Source organism: Cebus imitator, unplaced genomic scaffold (genome assembly GCF_001604975.1).
Source record: "Cebus imitator isolate Cc_AM_T3 unplaced genomic scaffold, Cebus_imitator-1.0 Scaffold806, whole genome shotgun sequence".
In the NCBI taxonomy this organism is placed as follows: domain Eukaryota; kingdom Metazoa; phylum Chordata; class Mammalia; order Primates; family Cebidae; genus Cebus; species Cebus imitator.
The window spans coordinates 285,815-307,183 of NW_016108121.1; the positions used below are offsets into that span (position 1 = coordinate 285,815).

Below are 21,369 nucleotides of genomic sequence, written 5' to 3' on the forward strand. Positions count from 1 at the left end.
AGTATATTTCCCCTTAATATCCACTGGATGGATTAACATCAGATTTGGCATAGCCATTCAGTCAGTGGAGAACATTTTAGTTGTTTCTGGTTTTTGACAATTGTAAGCAGCACTTCTATGAGTGAGCGTGCACAGGTTTTTGTGTGAACATGTTTTCATTTCTTTCCATCCCTAGGAGTGAGATCCCTAGGTCCGATGATGAGTGTGTCTAAGTTTCTGAGAAGCGGCCAGACACCAGCCTGCTTTTAAGAGCACTGTCTGTTTCGCTCAGCGTCTTCGTCAGCACTTCATATTGTCATTGATTTTTTCTGCTAGCCCCTCTAATGGGTGTGTAGTGGTGTCTCGTTAGGGTTTTAATTTGCATTTCACTGAAGTCTAATGAAGTTGAACATCTTTTCCTATGCTTATTTTCCATTTATATGTCCTGTTGGATGAATTGTGTATTCACATATTTTCCCATTTTCTAATTTAGTTGTTTTCCTAATGTTCAGTTTTAAGAATTCTTTACGTATTCTGTAAGTAAGTCCTTTGTCGGCTTATGTGACTTGCATATATTTCATCCCTATCTTTTTTATTTTTTAGTATTGTCTTTTGCAAAAGCTTTTCGTTTTGATAAATTTTTATTCTTTTTAAATTTAAATGTTTTTTATTATTTTACTTTTTCGGAGATGAGGTCTGACTCTGTTACCCAGGCTGGAGTGCAATGGTGCCGTCACGACTCACTGTAGCCTCAGCCTCCCAGGTTCAGGGGATCCTCCTGCCTCAGAATCCCGAGTAGCTGGGACCACAGGCATGCACAAGCATACCTGCCTCATTTTTTATTTTTTAAAGAGATGGGGTATCCCCACATTGCCCAGGCTGGTGTTGAAATCCTGCCTCAGCCTCTCAAAGTGCTGAGATTACAGGTGTGAGCCACTGTGTCTGGTCTGATTCATCATTTTTTTAAATTTTCTGGATCATGCATTTGGTGTCATGAGTAAGATGTGCCTAATTATGAATGTTTTCTACTGTGTTTTCTTCTAAAAGCATTATACATCAACACCTTATCTGTAGAGGCAGTCTGTTTTGGGTCATATTTCATGAAAAGTGAGAGGGTTAGATTAGACTTCACCTTTCCACATGTGGCTGCCTAAGTCCTCCAGTGACATTTGTTGAAAGCATCTTTTTTTTGGTGAAAGGTGTCTTTGTCAAAAATCAATTAGTCGTATTTGTGTGGGTCTGTTTCTAGACTTACTATTCTGTTCCATTGATTTGTCTACCCATTTACCAATACCATGCTGTTTTGACTCATTGTAGTACTTTGATTACTGTAGTTTTTTTAATGTTTTAAAAATTGGTAATGTTATTCCTCCAACATTATTCTGTTTCAAAATTGTTTTGGCTAGTCATCTTATTTATTTGCCTTCATATATGAATTTTAAATTAATTTTTCTGTACAGAAATTCCTGCTGGAACTTTTATTTGAATTTTGTTAAACTTATAAATCAATTTGGGAAAAATAGATGTTTTTATTATGTTAACCTTCCATTCTGTAAACATGGTATATCTCTAAATTATCTAGGTCTTCTTTTATTTCTTTTATCAGTATTTTATAGTTTTCAGCATACACATCATATTCATGTTTTGTTAGATACATTCCCAAGCACCAATGCTTCTCAACTTATGATGGGTTATGTCCCAATAAACCCATCATAGGTCGAAAATGCCGTAAGTTGAAAATGTTTTTAATACCCCAATAAACCCATCGAAAAGTTGAAAATTTGTAAGTTGAACCACTGTAAGTCAGGGACCATGTGTACAACATTTTTTGGAGGTTTTATAAATAGTATCTTTAAATTTTTATTTTCCACCATTTATAGCACAGTTGACCCTTGAACGCGTAGGAGTTAGGCACACCACTCCCTCTGTGTAGTCAGAAATCCACATGTAACTTTCCATTCCCCAAAAACTTGACTACTCACAGCCTACTGTTAACCAGAAGCCTTACTGATAACATCGTCAATTACCACCTATTTTGTATATTGTATGTATTGTGTGCTGTATTCTTACAATAAAGTAAGCTAAAGAAAAAGTGTTACTAAGAAAATGTTAAGGAAGAGAAGATATATTTACTATTCATTAAGTGAAAGGACATCTTCATACAGATCTTTATCACTGTCGCCTTCATGTTGAATAGCCTGAGGAAGAGGAAGAGAAGAGACTGGTTTTGCTGTCTTAGGGGCAGCAGAGGTGGAAAAATAATCCATGTATAAGTGGATCTATATAAGTTAAGCCCATGTTGTTCAAGGGTCAGCTGTATATGGAAATATCATTGACTGTGTGTGCTGTTTATATTCTTTGGTCCACTAAGCTTGCTTATTAGTTCTAGGAATTTATTTTTTATTTATTGGGATTTTTCCATGAGACAATTATATCATCTGCTAACAGAGAATTTTCTTTTTCCTTTCTAGTCTGTATGTTTTTTCTTTCTTTCTCTTGCCTTATTGCATAGGCTAGGACTTCAGTGGGAATGGAATAGGAGTAGTGAAAGTGGACATGTTTGCCTTGTTTCATACGTAAGGGAGAAAACATCAGTCCGTTACCCTTAGCCATGTGTGCTGTAGATTATTTTTATTAGGTTAAGGAAGTTCCTCATCTAGGAGGTTTTGTAATGAATGGCTGTTGAAGTTTGTTAAATGTTTTTTCATGCCGTTTTCTCCTTTAGACTACTAATATGATAGATTACTTTGATTTTTCCAAATAATGGAGCAGCCTTGTATTCCTAGCATAAACCCCACTTGCTCATGGTACATTATTCTTTTTATATATTGCTGAATCCCATTTGCTAATAATATTTTGTGGAGGATTTTGTCATTTATATATGTGAGTAATACTGGTCAGAAGCTTTGTTTCCTTTCAAAACAAAATATCAGGATAATGCTGGCCACATAAAATGAGTTAGTTAGGAAGTGTTCCATCCTCTTTTATTTTCTGGAAGATTCTTTGTGATTGTTTCCTTCAATATTTGATAGAATTGGGCAAGGAAACCCTCTGGGCCTGGAGATTTCTTTTTCAGAAAAATTTTAGCTATGAATTCAATGTTCCTTAATGGTTAAGTACTATTCAGGTTATTCTTTCACCACGGTTGAGTTTTTTTCAGTAGTTTATGGTTTTTGAGAAATTAGTCTATTGTATCTAAGTCATTGAATTTAGGTGTGTACACTCATTCATAGTATTATCTTTTGATGTTCATGGAGTCTGTAGTAATATTATTTTTATTTAGGATCCTGGTAATTTGTGCCTTTTCTTTTGGTTATTTTGATAGTAGCTTATCATTTGTATGGACCTTTTCAAATAACAAAGTTTTGAATTCACTGATTTTTTTTCTCGGTTGTTTTTGTTTTCAATTCTATTGATATTTGTTATTTCTGTCTTTTTGCTTGTTTGGGTTTTACATTCCTCTTCTAGTTTCTCAAAATGGAATCTTAATGATTTGCAAACATTATTTTTTCTAATATAAGCAGAATGTTCTATAAATTTTTTATTAAGCACTGTTTATCTGTATTGCATAATTTTAAAGTATCATATTTTCATTTATATACAATTCAAGATAGTTTTCTTACTTGCCTCAAGACTTTGTTTGACTCACAGATTATTAAGAAGTGTTCATTTCATTTTCTAGTGTTCAGGGGTTTTTCTGTTGCCTCCCTGTTATTGATTTCTCATTTAGTTCCATTATGGTCAGATAACATGCTTTTTGTGATTTCAGCTCTTTTAAGTTTGTGATTGCTTGTTTGTTTTCTAATGACCCAGGGTATGGTCTGTCCTGGTGAATGTGTTCATGTGCACCTGAAAAGAAAGCGCATTATGCTGTTGTTGGCTGAGGTCCACAAATGTTAATTATGTACAGTTGGTAAATTGCGTGGCTCAATTCTTGTATATTAGGGGTCAGCAAACATCAGATGTTCCAGGTTCCTTGTGGCATGGTTCCCCTTTCATCTGTAGAACTTCCTTTAGGAATTCCTGTAGAGCAGGTCTACTGGAAACAAATCCTGTTACTTTCCTTTATCAGAGAACGTTATTTCACCATCATTCCTGAAGGGTGTTTCCACAGGATATGGAAGATCGAAATGGCTATTCTTTCAACACTTGAAAAGTGTTGTTCTGCTTCCTTTGGAATCCTTGGTGTCTGATGAGAAATACACAGTCATCTGAATCCTTGTAAATGGATAACCAGTTAATTGTTTTTATCTGGCTGCTTTTGGGATTGTTTTCCTTTTTGTTTTCAGCTGGTTGATGATACTGCGTTTGGGTACAGATTACTTTACATTTTTACAGTGGGCTTTGCTGAGCTTCTTGAACTTGTGAGGTTATGTCTTTCACCAAATTCTGGAAATGTTTAGCCATTATTTCTTCAAACGCTTTTTCTGCACTGCACGTTGTCCCTATCTTCTGGTCCACTGATGGCATGAATGTTATGTGGCTCTCGTGGTTTTTTGAACCTTTCTCTCTGTTTTCTGTTATTCAGATTGGAGCATTTCTATCAATCTGTTTTTAAGCTCACTGGCTGTCTCCTGTGTCATCTCTATTCTGCCACTGAGCCCATCCAGAGAAATTTTTAAAATAAGCTTTATATATAGAAGTGTTTTAGATTTAGAGGAAAACTGTGAGGACAGGAGAGACTTACTTCTCATATATGCCATCCGTAATTTATCCTGTTACTGATCTTACTTTAGCATAGTGCATTTATTACATTAAGGAGCCAGTATTGATACATTATCACTTTCCAAAGTCTATACATTGCCTCAGCCTTTAGCTGGTGCCCATCCAGGACACTACATTACATTTAGTCATTATGCCTCCTTAGGCTCTTCTTGGCTGTGACAGTTCCTTAAAGGTCCTGTATTTTTAATCACTTTGACCATTTTGAAGAGTGCCAGCCAGGTATTTTGTACAATGCCCCTATACCTGTATTGGGATTTGTCTGATGTTTTTCTTATTACTAAAATGGAGCTAGGGGTTTTAGAGAGGACAGCTACAGAGATCAAGTGCCATTTTCATGGTATGGTATCAAGGGTACATGCGGTTAACACCGTGTCACTGTTGAGGCTGACCTTGTGATTGTCAGGTTTATTCACTGCACCCTGCCTCGTTCCATGCTGACTTCTTCTGAAGAAGCCACCATGCACAGCTCACCGTTAAGGAGTGTGAAGTTACAGTTTTCTCCTTGAGGGCAGAGTATCTACACAGATTATTTGGAATCCAGTGAGCTTTTTATTTTGGTTAATGTATTTTTGTCTAAAATTTCTATTTGGTTCTCCGAAATAGCTTCTTTTTTTGGCCAAGACTTTCTCTCTGTTCATTTCCGGCATGTTCAGCCTTACTTCTGGAACATTTGGATAATGGCTGTTTTAGTCTTTGTCAGAAAATGTCAGTATCTGTGTCATCTCGATGCTGGCTTCTGTTGATTGTCTTTTTTCCAGAGTTAAGATTTTCCTGGTTCTTTGTATGCTGAGAAGTTTTGGATTATATCATGGGCATATGATGTGATGACACTGGTCATTTTTAATTTCTAAGGAAAATGTGGATTTTGTCAGCAGGTGATCAGCCCTGTGGGGTCTGGGCTGTACGCCCTGGACATTGGTTTCAAAGGCAGATATGTTTATAAGACCCCGTCTTGCATTTTTGTCCTCCAGAGATCAGCTTGAAACTTGGGTGGCAGTCTGTTGCAGAGTTCACCTCTCAAAGGCTTTGTTATGGGTGAGCCCCAGAATTCATAAACGACCTCATGGGGTCAGTTAGTCCCGTGGCTGTCACTCACTCTCCACGCTCTGCAGCTGGCCCTGTGCATCCTGTCCGCGTGCTGGCTACAGTCAGTGGGAGCTGTGGCCACTCAGTCTCCGAGCTCCGCAGCTGGCCCTGTGCATCCTGCCCGCGTGCTGGCTATGGTCAGTGAGAGCTGCAGGATGCAGGGGTCTCCCCTGCTGTGGGAGTCTGGGGAGCTCACGGAGTTCCTGCGATGGCCTCCTGCATCCTCCTCCAGGCCTGCCCCAGTTACCGCCCTGTCCGTCCCCATGCCCAGAAGCAGCGCTGTCCCTCTCCCGCCTGTGTCCACACTTCTGCACATCCCGGTTGGTGATTTACTACAGTCATGAGTCTGTGTCCAGCAGCTGTGTGTCGCCCTTACGGCAGTAACTGTGTCTTTTCAGTCTTCTTTTCTCCAGTCTGGCTTCATTTCTGAATACAAAAGATCCTCAGTAAGCGTGTGTTGAACGCACCTGGATGTCCGTGGTGTGTGGCAGGGCTGGTCACGGACCCAGCAAACTCACCGTCTGGGAGGCTCGGGAGCTGCTCAAGCTCCGGAGTGTTTGTCCCTGGAGACTGTGGTCCTCCTGTGCCTCCAGCTCCTGTCCCTGGTCCCTAGCGTGGCTTCCCCAACAGGCTTTCGTCTTCTTTCTGGAATTCAGACCAAGTTTTGCCTATGAAAAGCCTCGGTCATTGTGCCTTTTTTTCTTTTCCTGGTGGAATTGAAGAACTTAGGGAGAACACTAACAATTACATTTCTTCAGGGACTAATCGTAACAAAGCCTTTCACACAGCTTTGTGCCCTGCAGTTGGTCCCTGGTGGGTTAGGTAAGGTCCTCCAAGATCTACCAGGAAGTACCTGGAGGGCCTTCACCTAACTACCCAGCATGTTCGCGAGGACACAGTCCGGCCTCCCAATGTGAAGGTGGTTCATTCCAACCTCTGCACTGTGTCAGGGGCGGTCAAGATCCGTTCCATCTCTTCTGTGTGGAAAGCCACCCTCTCCGGCTGCACTTCACGGTTTCCGGAGGCTGGCCTCTGGGCAGGGGGTTCTGCAGCCTGGAGCTCGGGAAGGATGTCAGCTCCGAAGGTCTGAGTCAGGGCGGGGTGTTTGCGGCATGACTCTGAGGGAGCTGTGTCCTTTTCAGGAGGCGTGTGCAGCTCTGCTAGACCAGTGCCTACACGACGTGCAGTCCAGAGGCCCCCACAGAACCCCTGAGAAGACTGACAGCAAAGTGAGCGTGGGGTTCTCCCCTCTCTGCCCACCCTCTACGTCCACTGCCTCTGGCCCCAGCCCCAGCCTCGTGATCGACGGGAGAAGCCTGGCCTATGCCCTTGAGAAACACCTGGAGGACAAATTCCTCTTCCTTGCCAAGCAGTGCCGCTCTGTCCTCTGCTGCAGATCAACGCCGCTGCAGAAGAGCATGGTGGTGAAGCTGGTGCGGAGCAAGCTCAACGCCATGACCCTGGCCATAGGCGAGTATCCCAGCTGGCCGACGGCCTCCTCCAGCTGGACCCATGCTTCCCCTTCCCTTCCTTTCATGCTGCACCACGAGACTGGCAAGCACTCCCTCACCTTCCTTTCCGTTTGTAAAATCACACCCAGTGTGACAGAGCAGGCAACATGTTCTAAAGGGAAAGCTTACGTCGGAAAGCCACGAAATAGTGGCAGCGTCACAGGTTCATGCGGCCAGCTCAGTAACCCAGTGCTGCTTTGCAGCCGCAAAACAGAGCTTGCCCTTTCTTGGGAGACAGGACGCTGGAGACCTGTCCCGTTCTGTCCCGGCCACAGCAGAGGGCAGTGCACACTCAGCCTCAGCCCAGGCTGACTTAGAAGGCCCTTTGCAGCTGCTTCTGGTCACCGTGAGCCTCTGGGGTGTCCACAGCTTGGTCACGCCCCAAGGCCCCACAGGCTTGGTGACCAGAATTCCCACTGCCTCTTTTCAGCTCCGCTGACGGTTCTGGGACAGGCTTCTGAGTAAGTCAGCCCATCCTCAGCTGCACGTCGCTGCTCAGTTTTACGCCGGTTATTTCAGGACTGTGTCTCTCGTGCCAGTTTATCCTGGCAGACACTGTTGGCCTGGGGAGGCCTCTCTGCTCCTCTCCAGGGATGGGATGCTGGCCAGGACATCCCCTCCACCCGCTTCTGGCACAGGCAGTCTCTAGTACAGGTTCAGGGGCTCAGCAGCACCACCTCCTGGTGAGGGCCTGGAAGGACGCGGTGGCCGTGATCCCCACATGCCAACAGTTGGGTCTCCCCGTAAATATGGTCTACGCCTCGGTGAGAATTGGCTCAGAAATCAACTGCCCTCACCAGTCAGTCAGCCAGCGTTGGTAGTGTTTTCTGCAACAGGTCTATGACAGCCACTGCCTGTTGAGCTGGGGATCGTCGCCTGTTGGCAGTGGGTACCTCACCTGGCCAGGGGAGACCGCCGTTCAGCCTGGGTTGTGGTGGGAGTGAGGAGGGCGAGCGCTGGCCTGAACTCGGCCGTCACGGGGACCCTGCCCTACACACCCTGAGGCCAGCAACCGCTAAGGAGAGCGGGTACCGGGCACACGCTCAGGAGGCCCGGGGGAAGTCCTAGGGCCGTCTTTGCCTTCGTGCGCCTGGAGGAGCTGGAAAGGGTCTGCAGGCTGACCTGCACCACCCCGGCCCCAGCCGCCACCTCTGAGCGTCAGTGCCCTCCTTGGGAGCACGAGGATAACGTCAGCCCTGAAAGGCCACAGGGAGACGTGAATGATGTTTGCCTGGCCTGGCCTGTGCCCGGCTCAGACACTTAGCCACTGGTGTCTGGTATTCCTTTAAGAAATGGAAGGAAAGCCTTGGCTGATTAAAAAGAAAGGGAAAAACAAAATGGACCCTCAAAAGAACAAGGGAAGTAACGGCCCCTAAGAACACTAGCGCACAGCTGGGCATGTGGCTCACACAGGTAATCTCAGTCGTTTGGGAGGCCAAGGCAGGAGGATCTCTTGAGCCAAGGAGTTTGAGACCAGCCTGAGCAACACAGTGAGACCCCCATCTCTATAAAAAATGTTTTAAAAATTAGCTGGGTTTGGTGGCACACACTTGCAGTCCCAGCTACTTGAGAGGCTGAGGTGGGAGGCTCACCTGAGCCCAGGAGGTCAAGGCTACAGTGAACCGTGACCACACCTACATCCCAGCCCAAGCAACAGAGCGAGAGATGCTGTCTGAAGAAGAAGAAAAAAAAAAAACAGCTGGGGCAACATGGTGGGTGAAGCCCAATCTCTACTAAAAACACAAAACCTGGCTGGGTGTGTTGGCATGCACCTGTCATCACAGCTTCTCAGGAGGCTGACGTGGGAGGATCGCTTGAGCCCAGGACGTTGAGGCTGCAGTGAACCCTGATCACGCCACTGCACTTTCCCACCTAGTAGCCTGGGTGACAGAGTGAGACCCTGTCTCAAAAGAAAGAAACAATGCGTTAAAGCATCCATGTGACCTACTCCTGGTCCCCAGTGGTCTGTAATAGAGAGAGCATTGTTGCACACCATATTTCACTTTAAGTGGGACATTCTGGGGAAAGCTGTACGGATTTGTATTGCTTCAGAGAATTCCAATTTGGTAGATATTGACTGATCACTTACATTGGTCTCAACATTGCAAAGAACGGGAAACTCACAGGGAAGAGACATTCTGTAGTCACTCTAACTCTGTGTATCTGCACCTTTTCTCATTGGTTCAACTTGGGACGTACACCCTGGGCTCTGCTGCCACCCACTTCCGAGAATGGTTAACTGTCAGGGAGTGACAATGGCTTTGTCTCTGCTGGCCTCTCCCCGAAGGTGTCCAGAGCTCTGACTTTTGCCCTGTGTTCCCAAACATTTTCTAACAACAAGTTGACAGAATGAAGAGAAGTTCTCCTTTATTGCACCCCTAGAGGGCCCCAAAGTGAGCACAATGGCTAATACTGTGCAGTCAGAATGCAGAAAGGAGCTCTGCAATGTGCTGGGCTGAAGGTAGCCGCTTCCTTTAATTTAGAAACTTCCCCGGGGAGGTGTGGCTGGGAGAAGCCTTGGCTGCTTGGCTGGAGTGGTTCAGTAACTAATGATGATGAAGATGGTGAGAGCATCTTTCCTTGTGCCAGACGGCAGGATGTGGGCTTCACTGGTGTAAGAGTGACACTCAGCGCGGGTACCACGTACCCGGTGGCTCAGCCGCAGCCTGCTTTCTGAAACGTCTCCGGGTGTGGCCGGCTTTTCCTGAGTGCTTAACTCTATGCAGCGTGGATGCTCTACCCCTTTTTCCCCCAGCTTCCCCAGGACTGTTCACGGGACCCAGTTTGATGGGGACCCCCAGGAAAATCTAGGGCATTGATTTGATTCTGTGTTTAATTCTTCTGCCTGTGCTGTTTCTAGGAGACGGAGCCAATGATGTCAGCATGATCCAGGTGGCAGATGTGGGCGTGGGAATCTCTGGCCAGGAGGGTATGCAGGTAAAGCCCAACCAGGCTGTTCTGTGAAACCAGGTAGCCCTACTGGTCTCTTGTCCTGTCACCCTATACGCTGTCCCCACCTTCCCCTGGGCTCTATTGAACGAGGCTAAAGGGTTTGCCCTCAGTACAGCTGATGCTCAGTACAGCTGCTAAGCCCATAGTGGAAGGTAAGGGGAATGTCACTCTTCCTGTTCATGAAGCAGTGTGCAATAAGCATGTCTTCCCATGTCACAAGTCTATTTTTGTGAAGTAAGTGGCTCAGAGAGAGGCAAGGTGAGTCATCGCCTTCTGTCTGGCTTGCGGTGGCTCAGTCCCAGCAGGCACGTTTTACTGTCCCTAAACACTGAGCAACACCATTTGGAAAAACGGCTTTGATGTAGGTGGCACCCGTGTCGCCGTGCGGGTGTGGCCCCGACTCACGTGGAAGTCAGCTCTGTGTCTTCCCGCGGCTGCTGTGTTCGCTCTCGGCCTGGGAGTCAGACATTGAACAAATGACTTCGTTAAAAACGTGCTGCTTTTGGACTTACATTACCGCAGTTTCCAACTTTTGATTGACTTTGAATCGCAACATTTTTGGATGTGGTGAAAATTTCAGGGAATGATTTATCAGATGGGCTAAAAACCAGTATGTTGACACCCCTTATTCATTTGCTGATTCATTCGATGATTCATTTGTTCAATCACTAATTATCTATTGGGCGCTTGCTACGTGCCACGCCTGTGCAGAGCTCATTAATAGTTTCAGCTGGTGTTCTACCCTCAGATGGAAGGTCCCAAGCTAAATGCACAGGAGTTCTGTCATGCCTGGTCTTTGACACTTCCCTTACCACGCCCACCGGCCCTGCTGTCATCTGACCAAAATCTCCGTGTTATGTTACTCACACATTTTTTTCTTCCTCCACGAAATTGAAAGTGGAGTTCACATTTGACTCACCTTTGTGTCTTCACAGTGCCCACGTGGCACCTGGCACAGGGGGAAGCTCAAGAAACAACTGCTAAATAAATGAACAAAATACAGTGCACCCTTTAACAACATGGGTCAGTACTTTGTGAGTCCACTTATATGTGGACATTTTTCAATAAGTATTTGGAAAATGTTTTGGAGACTTGTGACGACTTGAAAAAACTTGCAGATGAACCACAGAGCCTAGAAATATCGAAAAAAATTAAAGAGGGTCAGGTATGCTAGGTCATGCCTATAATTTCAGCACTTTTGGAGGTTAAGGCAGGAGGATCACTTGAGGCCAGGAGTTCCAGACCAGCCGGGGCAACATGTAGAAACCACGTCTCTACTAAAAATGCAAAAATTAGCCCAGCGTGGTGGCCCATGCCTGTAATCCCAGCTGCATCGGGGGCTAAGGCAGGAGGATCGCTTGAGCCTGGGAGGTTGAGCCTGAAGTGAGCTATGATTGCACCGCTGCGCTCCAGCTTGGGCAACACAGTGAGACCCGGTCTCTCTCTCTCTCTCTAAAACAAAAAGGAAAAAATTAAGGAAAACGGAGATATGTCATGAATGCGTGAAATACATGTTTATCAACTGTTTACGTGATCCGTAAGGCTTCCTGTCAACCCTAGGCTATGAGTAATTAAGTTTTGAGGGAGTCAGAAGTTATATGTGGATTCTGACTGTTTGTGGGCACCCCTAACTCCCGTGTTGTTCAAGGGTCAACTTCAGTTCATTCATTCTGACTTTTTTGGCACTGCGTCTGTTTTCACTGTTTCTTCTTCTGAAAATCTGATGGGGGCAGCACCTACTGACCTCACGTGCTGGAAACTTGACGAGCAAAAATCTTTTGGATCAGAGACTTGAACGTTGAGTGTGTGGCTAGGGAGGAGTCTGAGCTGCCACCCCTGCTCCCCGCCTCGAGGTGGGAGCCCCAGCCCCAAGTTCTGGGGCTCTACATGAGAGGTGACAGGAACAGCTGAGCCGTAGGGCAGGTGCCTGGAGACACAGCTTTGAACAGGCATAGCTGCTGGGGAGGAGGTTGCTGGCACTTCTGCACCTGTGTAAAGCTGCGCATCCTCCCGTGGATGTGTTTGAGGACGAGGCTTGATACCTTTCCTTACCATTCTATGCACGTGGGTTTTCTAGCACTGCGACCCCTTTGCTTCATGTTAGTCAGTCTTGCTGAGCCCTTTGAGAGATGAGCTGTGGCATGCAGAGGTAGAGAGATGCCAGGGGTTGAGTCAGAGCTGAGCCGTGGAGGACCAGGCAGGAGGGGTAGGCACTCCCTAGCTCAGCCAAGGTGGGGAGGCCTCGCCAGGCAGGAGGCGGGAAGGGCAGAGGAGATCCCGCAGCTCCCGGGAGGCTCTGTCTTCGTTAGCTCGGCTCATCTGCTTCACCCAATTGGTCCTGCACCCTCTAGAGCCAAGACTGGCTGGGAGCCACGGGTACAAGGTGACCCCAACATTTCCGATTCTGCTCTCCTGAACTTCCCAGAGAAGCTGGGAGGCTTTGGAAAGGCCACTCTGACAGGACAAGCAATGACTTGGGGCCTGGACTGGGGAAAGAAGGAGTTGCAGAAGGCTGGCAAGCCAGGCGTCCTCAGAAGGGGTTTCTTCTTCAAAAACAGTCTGGACTTGGCCCCTGTAGGCCGTCAGCCTCTTTTTCACACTTGTGCCTTTTGACCGAGTGTTTCAAACTGACTCTGGGGAGGACAGGGACTGTGTCTAATGCTGTTTCTCTAGGTTTGTGCCTGACAGTAGTGGGGCCTTATCAATGATTTTTGAGAGGATGAATCATGGGGCCAATGAGCATAGAATTACAGAACACGAAAAGGCTTTTTTTTTTTTTTTTTTTTTTTTTTTTACCGAGTCTTGCTCTGTCGCCAGGCTCTGGAGTGCAGTGGCGCAATCTCAGCTCACTGCAACCTCCACCTCCAGGGTTCAACCCATTCTCCTGCCTCAGCCACCCAAATAGCTGGGATTGCAGGTGCACACAACCACACCCAGCTAATTTTTGAATTTTTAGCAGAGACAGGTTTTCACCGTGTTGGCCAGGATGGCCTTGATCTCTTAACCTTATGATCCTCCCACATCGGCTTCCCAAAACACTCAGAATACAGGCATGAGCCACCACACCCAGCCCGAAAAGCCTTTTAAGCCCCTGTGTGGTGAGAGGAAGAGGTAGAGAGACATTTGCTTTGAAATCCTTAACTTTGGGTTCAGAACATTGATGTTCTAAGGTTTTGTGTATCGTGACACTATCCCATTTCAAGCATACCACGTGTGGCATCCTTTACTGTTTGCTACATGTGATTTGAGTATAGGGAAATCAGATGTTAAAGGCAGGTTTGCATTTTGTGTGGAATAACCTTCTAATGATAAGCAGAAATCTAGCTTTTCCTGCCGGTTTGTTTGATCTTTTTTTCCAAACAATTATTATTGTACAGCGGGTTTCAAGTTATTCTGGGGACAAAAAGTATCATGTAGATGGCATTTTCCAGCCTAGTTGGCTTCATTGTGTAAGCACCAGGCTCGAGGACCTGCAGGGGAAGCTTCCACGGCAGGGTCCTGCCTGTCCATGGAGGAAGCTTGTCCTCTGCACTCCAGCCTGCCCCAGCGTCCTGGGATGGGAGCGTGTGGGAGGCCATTGGAGCCCCGAGCCTGGCCTTGCCCATCACCAAGGCTGCTGGGGAGAACAGCCCAAAATGCACCTCTCAGGACAGGGGAACATCTGTACAGACGGAAGGAGCAGCTTTGGGTCATCCTTGGGTTGCCATCGTGGACTGATTTAGAGGAAGGTGACATCCAGAGGTAGAGAAAGTCAGATAAACTCCACGCAGCTCTGTGCTTTTTGACTTGTTGAGAAAACAGCAGGAAAAGGGAAACCTTTTAAACCCCACTAATGACACATACTTGAAAGCTTAAATGAATCCTAAAAAGTGACATCCCTGAACTAGCATGTGGGGTCAGATTGCCTCTCTTGGAACGGAAGGCGATGCTGAGGTAGATGACAGCCGTGCAGACCCTGGCCGGCCACAGTCTCACTGTGTTCAGAACGGAAATGCTCCTTCTCTGTCGTTTACCGCGCATTTTAGGAAAAGAAGACAAACCTCACACCGGGCGTGCATCGCCAGTAACAGGAATCCCTCTTCCTTTGAAGGCAGTGATGGCCAGCGACTTTGCGGTGCCGAGATTCCGATACCTGGAGAGGCTGTTGATCGTTCACGGGCATTGGTGCTACTCCCGGCTTGCCAACATGGTGTTGTACTTCTTCTACAAAAACACAGTAGGTATTGGATGCCTGTCTAGAGTTCTGGGATTGGAAGGTCCAGTTCTTAGGACCATCGCCTGAATGAGGCCAGCAGGCTGTCCTCCTTGGCCTGTGTGAGTGTCCCCTGTCCTGGGCCGGCTCTTCACCCTGTAGGCGCCGAGTCTAATTCAGGGCATGAGGAGAGGTGGTGGAAACAGGCAGCTAACAGTAGCGAGCCTACTGCCGGCTGCAGAGTGAGAAGGGGTGTACCCATGAGGCTGGCAGTTTGCACAGGGTCACACAGCCGGTAAACCTTCAAGGCTGCGTTCACCCCAGGCTCCCAGCTCCTGCTCCCAGACTCCTGACCACTCTATCCACAGATTTCTTGGGAGCATGCTGCTGAGATGTCCCCACACCGGAGTCCTCTAATCAGCATTTTCTCTAGAGGAGACAGGGAAAATCCAAGGATAAGTACAAATGTGCTTTGTGGTCTGGGATCAGAATAAGGGAATTTAGCCATACTCTGATTCCCACACTGAATGGCCTCTGTTGGGACGCACGACACCAGGACAGGCAGTGAGCCCCCAGTTCAGGGAGGCTGGGACCCAGCAGGAAGGGACTGCCGTCTGGCCTCCCCACCCTCTCCCACCCCTCAGGGTGGCAGGACAGATGCACCCCTCTCGGTAAGCTCGGTCTGTAGCTGAACTGCAGTGCGGTGAAGCCAGGGCCAGGGCAGACTGGCCGCGGACGTTCTGTCTCTGCCGGGGCTCTGAATACAGCCTGGGCATTTCACGTTCATCTTCACGCTGAACTTTCATTCCTTCATCTGCTTCTCTGGTGCATGGGCTCCTCCATGGCCCTGCAGGGTGGACCACGCGGCCGCCTCAGAGTTCTGCCCATTTACACAGGATTTCTAGACTTTGACTGAGGAGTTTCTAGGCTGCTGCTGGTTTTGGTTGAATGTACAAACAAGGAAACAAAACAAACTCGTGGGGTTTAAGTGATCTTCCAGGGTGGCCCATAAATCTACCTGGCTAAACACCAGAACCCCCACATCAAGGTTATTTTCTGAAAAAAAAGAAAAGGTGTATTCTTTTTCCAGCTCCCTATAAAAAGTCTCCACGTTAGCTAGCTCTAAATTGTCATCGGTTGTTCATGTTCTTTTTCTTTTTCTTTTTTGAGACAGGGTCTCATGCTTGTCTCCCAGGCTGGAATGCAGTGGGTCCGTCAGAGCTCGCTGCAGCCTCAACCTCCTGGGCTCAGGTGATCTTCCAGCCTCAGCCTCTCAAGCAGCTGGAACTGCAGGTGTGCGCCACCACGCCCATCTGATTTTTTTGATTTTGTAGACACGTGGCCTCACTATGTTGCCCAGGCTGGTTCCCCATGTGCTTAACTGTTTTTCTAGCAGCTGTAATGGCCTTTCTTTCCCAGCCTCTCCTTGCCCCTAACACCTGCCCCCCATCTTTCAGAGCATCTTCTAGCAAATGCATACAGATGCTCAGAGCCAGTCAGGGCATGTTTAACTTGATAGGTTTGGTCCCGCACATTAATTCACATTAGATTGTGCGTGGGACTCTATCCGAGCAGGGCCACATCACACACTCCCGGGACTGCTGGCCCATACCTCCGTCCTCCCAGCCCTGGCCTTGAATCCCCAGCACTTTGATGCCTCTCGTGCACAGTTGCAAGCCTAGAGGTTCTCAGCCCCTGAAGGTGTGGAGGGGTGAGTGGGGGTGGGTGGGACAGAATCCAAGCCCCATTTCCATCACTTGTTAGCCGTGAGATCTTGAGCAAGTTAATTCCTGCCTTTAGGACAAGGCCTGATTCTGTGGCCGAGGTTGGAATGCAGTGGCGCCACGATTGCCCGCTGTGTCCTCAAACTCCTAGGCTCAGGCAACCCCCTGCCTCAGCCTCCTGAGCAGCTGGGACTACAGGCCACCGTGCCAGCTCATTTTTTCTGTTTGTAGAGACAGCGTGTCACTATGTTGCCCAGGCCAGTGTCAAACTCCCGGCCTCAGGCTATCCTCCCGTCTCTGCCTCCTTAGTGAGGGATTACAGGCCTGAACCACCATGCCCAATCTTCTTTTAAATCTTAAAAACAAAAACAAAGCATATGAGTTGAGCCAGCTGAGCTCTAATTCCAAGTTAAAATGTCTCCGATTGAAGGAAGGGCAAGAACGATGCAGGCCAAGTCATGAAACATTTCAGATGCAAACAAAGGCGCTGGTGGCCGCCGGGGATGCCACAGCCTCCTGCCTGCTGTGATGAGGCCCTCCTCATTGAAGGGTACGGAAAGGAGAAGAGGGCACCTGTCTTTATCCCATAAAAACACAAGACCTTTGTTAACAAGCATTCATCTACGCAAGGAGTTCAAGGATGCTCGCTCTGCCTCCTGAAATGAGAAACTCATTAGTTTTAGGAATAAGTTGGCCTTTCTTTTCAATAAAAAGCAGAGAAGAAAAGTTTCCATAGTAACAGCGGTTTGGGAAGAAAGCTTTTTGGTACTACAGGAAAAAAGTCTCAATTATCTAAGCACTTGTCTTCCTCTTTTTCTTGACTGCATTTGCTCACCGATGACTCACCGGGCCAAGCCTGCGGGGGCGAGTGAGCGACAGCCAGCCGTGGGAGTGCGGAAGGGAGGGAAGTCAGTGAATAAAAAGCAAACGTTAGCTTCCAGCGTGTAGGGGAAGGCTGCGTATTCAGACGTTTAAATCCTGGTCTGACACAGGACCTGGAGGCTGTGCGCATGGTGGGTTATTTCAACATAAACTCCCATTTCTTGTGATCTTCACAAGTCACTTTCAGGTCAAGAAAGCAAAGCTCAGGGAGGTGGTGACTGAGTCGGGGTCAGGAGGGTAAAGAGTCGCAGCTCCAGAACCACACTGAGGCTTGGCGGCGTCCAGCAGGAGGTCAGTCCCGCGTCAGAGTTCCCTGCTGGGACTGTGCCTGCCCTCCAGGCCAAGACCCATCGCGGTTGAACGAGTTCGGTTCCTTTCTCACACCATGACCTCAGCCAAGTCATGTGACGTCTCGGAACCTCAGGTTCCCTCTTTGTACGTGGGGTAAGAGCAGTCACCCTGCCTGAGCCCCAAACAAGAGAACGAACGATGCCACTCCCCACCACACACCGTCGGCAAGCACGGTAGCTCACCAGGGACTCCGGTGAGAACTCTAAGTGCTTTGGGTCCCTTAACGCTCACAGCAGCTGCACTGGCTGGCTGTCACTGGTATGCCCATGTCACGAACAAGGAGAGCGAGGCTGAGGGGTTCATGCTCTATGCTCAGCTGCATAGCCCGTGAGTGTTAGAACTCTTCGCAGTCACTAAACTGCCATGCCCATCCTATAAAGCACAGGCCGCGGATATTCGGGGATCTAGCAATAGTGAGAAGAGACCCGACCCTGCCCCTGCCCCTGCCCCACTGAGCAGGTGCCGGAGGCGGCTGTTCCACCTCCCTGAATCTCACTTTCCGATTCTGCTGAGCCGGGTAGCTGCAGCTGTGAGGATCAGAGATGATGCCTCTCCTGCTGTCCCCAGAGGAGGTCCCCGGGGACAGTCAGGGCAGGGCAGCCATGTCAATGAGGTCATTGACGTTGCTATTGTGCGTCTGTGTGTCCTCCCTACAGGGAGCCAGTCGTTGTCCACTGCGCCTCCTCAGAGAGTATGCCAGGTCACTAAAGAGTAGACAGGAGCAGATATGGCCACAGGTGGGCTTTGTCTGGGGTCACAGAGGAGGGCTGCTAGAGACGAAGCCACAGCCCATACCCAACTGGCCTTCTTGAAGCGTGAGCAGCCCTAGACCCCTGTGAAACCCTGATTGTGTTTTATGCTAGTGATCCAGAGCTTGCCGAGCAAAACCTCATCCCTGCAAGGGCTGCTCCTGGGAATCCCCAATTCCCACTGCCAGTTCTTCTTGCTTAAGGGAATGAGGAGGAAGGAGAGACAGAGGCCAACAGCAGGGCTCAAGGTGAGGGCTGGTGCTGGAAGAACTCGCTGCCCATACAGTTTGTCTTGGCAGTGAAACTCTGTGGGCCTGTCGGCGCCCTCGGATGAGCACCCTCAGCAGTGGCTGAGGACCCGCCTGTTCTTGTTCTTCCTTTCATGATTGCAGATGTTTGTGGGCCTCCTGTTTTGGTTCCAGTTTTTCTGCGGCTTCTCTGCATCAGCCATGATTGACCAGTGGTATCTCATCTTCTTTAATCTGCTCTTCTCGTCACTGCCCCAGCTCGTGACTGGGGTGCTGGACAGGGACGTGCCGGCCGACGCACTGCTGACCAGGCCGCAGCTCTACAGGAGCGGCCAGAACATGGAGGTAAAGCTCCCCTGAGCCTCCGCCTCCCACCTCCCGAGCTCTGCCCTCCACGTTCAGCCTCCCGAGAGTGCCAGTCCCCCAGCCTCCCTTTAGACGGACAGCCTGGACCAACCAAAATTCTAGAATTCAGCATTCTGAGGAAGGAGGAAAGGGCTGCTCTCTGCTTGGCCATGGCAAAACTGTCCCCTCCACAAGTTTCCAGGAGCCAAAGGAAAGCCCAGAGTCCAAGTCAGTCTCAGGGCATCACTGAGGCTAGAGGGGGTTTTCTAAAGCCAGCAAGCACATGTGATTTATTATGCATGGGAATTAACAGGAAAACCAACCAATTAACAAGAAGCCACTGAGCCATTGAAAGAGCAGATAGATTTAAACACCCAATATTGACACACTGACGGCCAGCTGTTTCTAGCCAGCCATGAAAGTAAACAGTAAGTGCTTTTCTTTGCTTTGAGTTAGTCCATGTTGGCAAAAAGAACATGGAGTCTCATTTCTTCTGCAGTAATCCCTAATTCCAGACTCATTCACTGATGGGCTAAGATCCCCTGGCCACCTCTGTGAATGCTCAGTGCCCACAGAAGCAGGCCACACGCACAGGGTGCCAGGAGGTGGAGGGCCAGGCAGAGGAGCGGGGCCTCTGCTTGCTACCTGTGGCTTTAGGGTAATTCCCATCCTGGGCCAGGTCTCAGCCTCCTCGGCCACTGTGGGACAGAGATGCTGGGAGTGTGTCCTGTCCTGTGGAATTAGGTGTCCCACGGGAAGAGCCTGGCCGCACTTTCCCTAAGTCTAGTCAGAGCTTCTTCCCCATGTGCACTGCCTGCAGGTCCCGTGCCAGCTGCTCTGGGACTTGGCAGGGTCAAAGACACATTTGGTCACCCGGGTAACAGAGACTCGATTCATCTCTATCAAGGTTATTTTCTTTTCTGCCCATGGGGAGATGGCTTTTTGCTTTTAACATTGGGGTATATCCATCATGTGACTTTGAAAGTGAAGACCCACTCTTAAGAAACGTTCTAAGGGACCCATCACCAAGGGAGGCGGAACCTGGTGAATGTGGAGGAACAGAAGGGCTCACACTGGGGGAAAAGGCCCGGAATTTCAGGTGCTGTTTCTACTTGAGAGATGTGTTCCCTGGGGAGATGCAGAAAGCGGTTCCGTCGTTTGACTGTGGACCTGGAGCTCCGGAAGCTCGCCTTGTTGGCGCGGGTGTGCCCGTGAGGTTCAGCTGCAGAAAGCTTCCCGGGTGTTAGGCAGGGCTTTGCGTCTCCAGAAGTCCTGGGAGAGTGAGTTTTCCTCGAGGGCTTGCGTTGTGCGTTAACTTCTGTGTGGCATCCTAGGAAATGTCATTTGAACTGTCAACATAAAGAGCAGAGAGGCTCTCTAAAAGAGAACGGTGTCTATCCGGAAGTGGGGCCCTGCAGTAGGAATGTGTGTGCCGTAGTCAACTGTGCGGGCACTTAGGGAGGTAAAGGAAGACAAACGTATTTAAAGGGCAAAAAACCGTGATTGTTCTGACATGCTATTTCCCTGGCTACATGGATAAATGGCCGAGATGGTGCCTGTTGAGTTTGGACGGACGATTGCCGGGCACACGTCCCTGGAGATGTATATTTTGTGGCTGTGAGTTTTTGCTGTTAGGCATTTGTGCATGAGGACCCTCCCCCGTGGCCTTTCCCAGCGCTCTTCCTCAGGGTGGGTTTTTGTCGCTGTTGTTTTTAACACAAGCGACTCCATTGTTCTTCCAACTGCTTTCCTGGAGGATGCCAGCACTTCTCCGGAATGTCACCCGTTGTTTTTGTGTCCCAGGAATACCGGCCGCGAACGTTCTGGTTTAACATGGCCGACGCCGCCTTCCAGAGCCTGGTTTGCTTTTTCATCCCTTACCTGGTAAGTTGGCCCCGGGCGCAGCTCTTCTTGCCAGCTGCATCCGGGGACCTCCAGACCCAGGACCCCGCTGTCTTTCAGGCCTACTACGACTCGGACGTGGACCTGTTTACCTGGGGGACCCCCATCACGACCATCGCGCTGCTCACCTTCCTGCTCCACCTGGGCATTGAAACCAGAACCTGGGTAAGAGCCGCCTGCGTGGCCCTTCTGCCACGTGGCCCCGATGCCGCCGACCCCACACTTCCCTGCAGCGTCCTGAGGTCCGGGAGGTCGTCTGGAGGAGACGGGAGACTGCAAAGCTGAGCTCAGTGTGAGGAGAAGGAAAATGACACATTCCTGAGCCTTGTGGCGTGGGGAGACCCGTGGCGAGGGGAGCCGCGGCAGCCTGATGCCCGCACGTCCCCAGCCGCGCTCATCTCAGTCCCGCCTGCTTTCCATCTCTGCCACCGAGTCCTCTCCTGTCTCCCTTGTCTCTCCTGTCTCCCCTGTCTCTGCTGTCTCCCCTGTCTCTCCTCTCTCCCCTGTCTCTCCTGTCTCCCCTGTCTCTCCTGTCTCCCCTGTCTCTCCTGTCTCCCCTGTCTCTCCTGTCTCCCCTGTCTTCCCTGTCTCTCTGGTCTAACCTGACTCCCCTGTCTCTCCTGTCTCTGTCTCTCCTGTCTACCCTGTCTCTCCTGTCTCTCCTGTCTCCCCTGCCTCCCCCGTCTCTGTCTCCCCTGCCTCCCCTGTCTCCCCTGTCTCTCC

At 48.9% G+C, this 21,369-nt stretch overlaps 1 protein-coding gene across 1 annotated transcript in view; it reads left to right on the plus strand.

Moving 5' to 3' along the window:
- ATP10A (ATPase phospholipid transporting 10A (putative)) overlaps positions 1 to 21,369 on the plus strand; it is a 161,642-nt gene that overhangs the window by 132,654 nt on the left and 7,619 nt on the right. The window contains exons 14-19 of the mRNA XM_017520159.1: positions 6,933 to 7,260; positions 10,162 to 10,238; positions 14,344 to 14,469; positions 18,544 to 18,744; positions 20,548 to 20,628; positions 20,707 to 20,811. Coding sequence (XP_017375648.1) covers positions 6,933 to 7,260; positions 10,162 to 10,238; positions 14,344 to 14,469; positions 18,544 to 18,744; positions 20,548 to 20,628; positions 20,707 to 20,811 — 918 coding nt within the window. The remainder of the gene's footprint in view (positions 1 to 6,932; positions 7,261 to 10,161; positions 10,239 to 14,343; positions 14,470 to 18,543; positions 18,745 to 20,547; positions 20,629 to 20,706; positions 20,812 to 21,369) is intronic.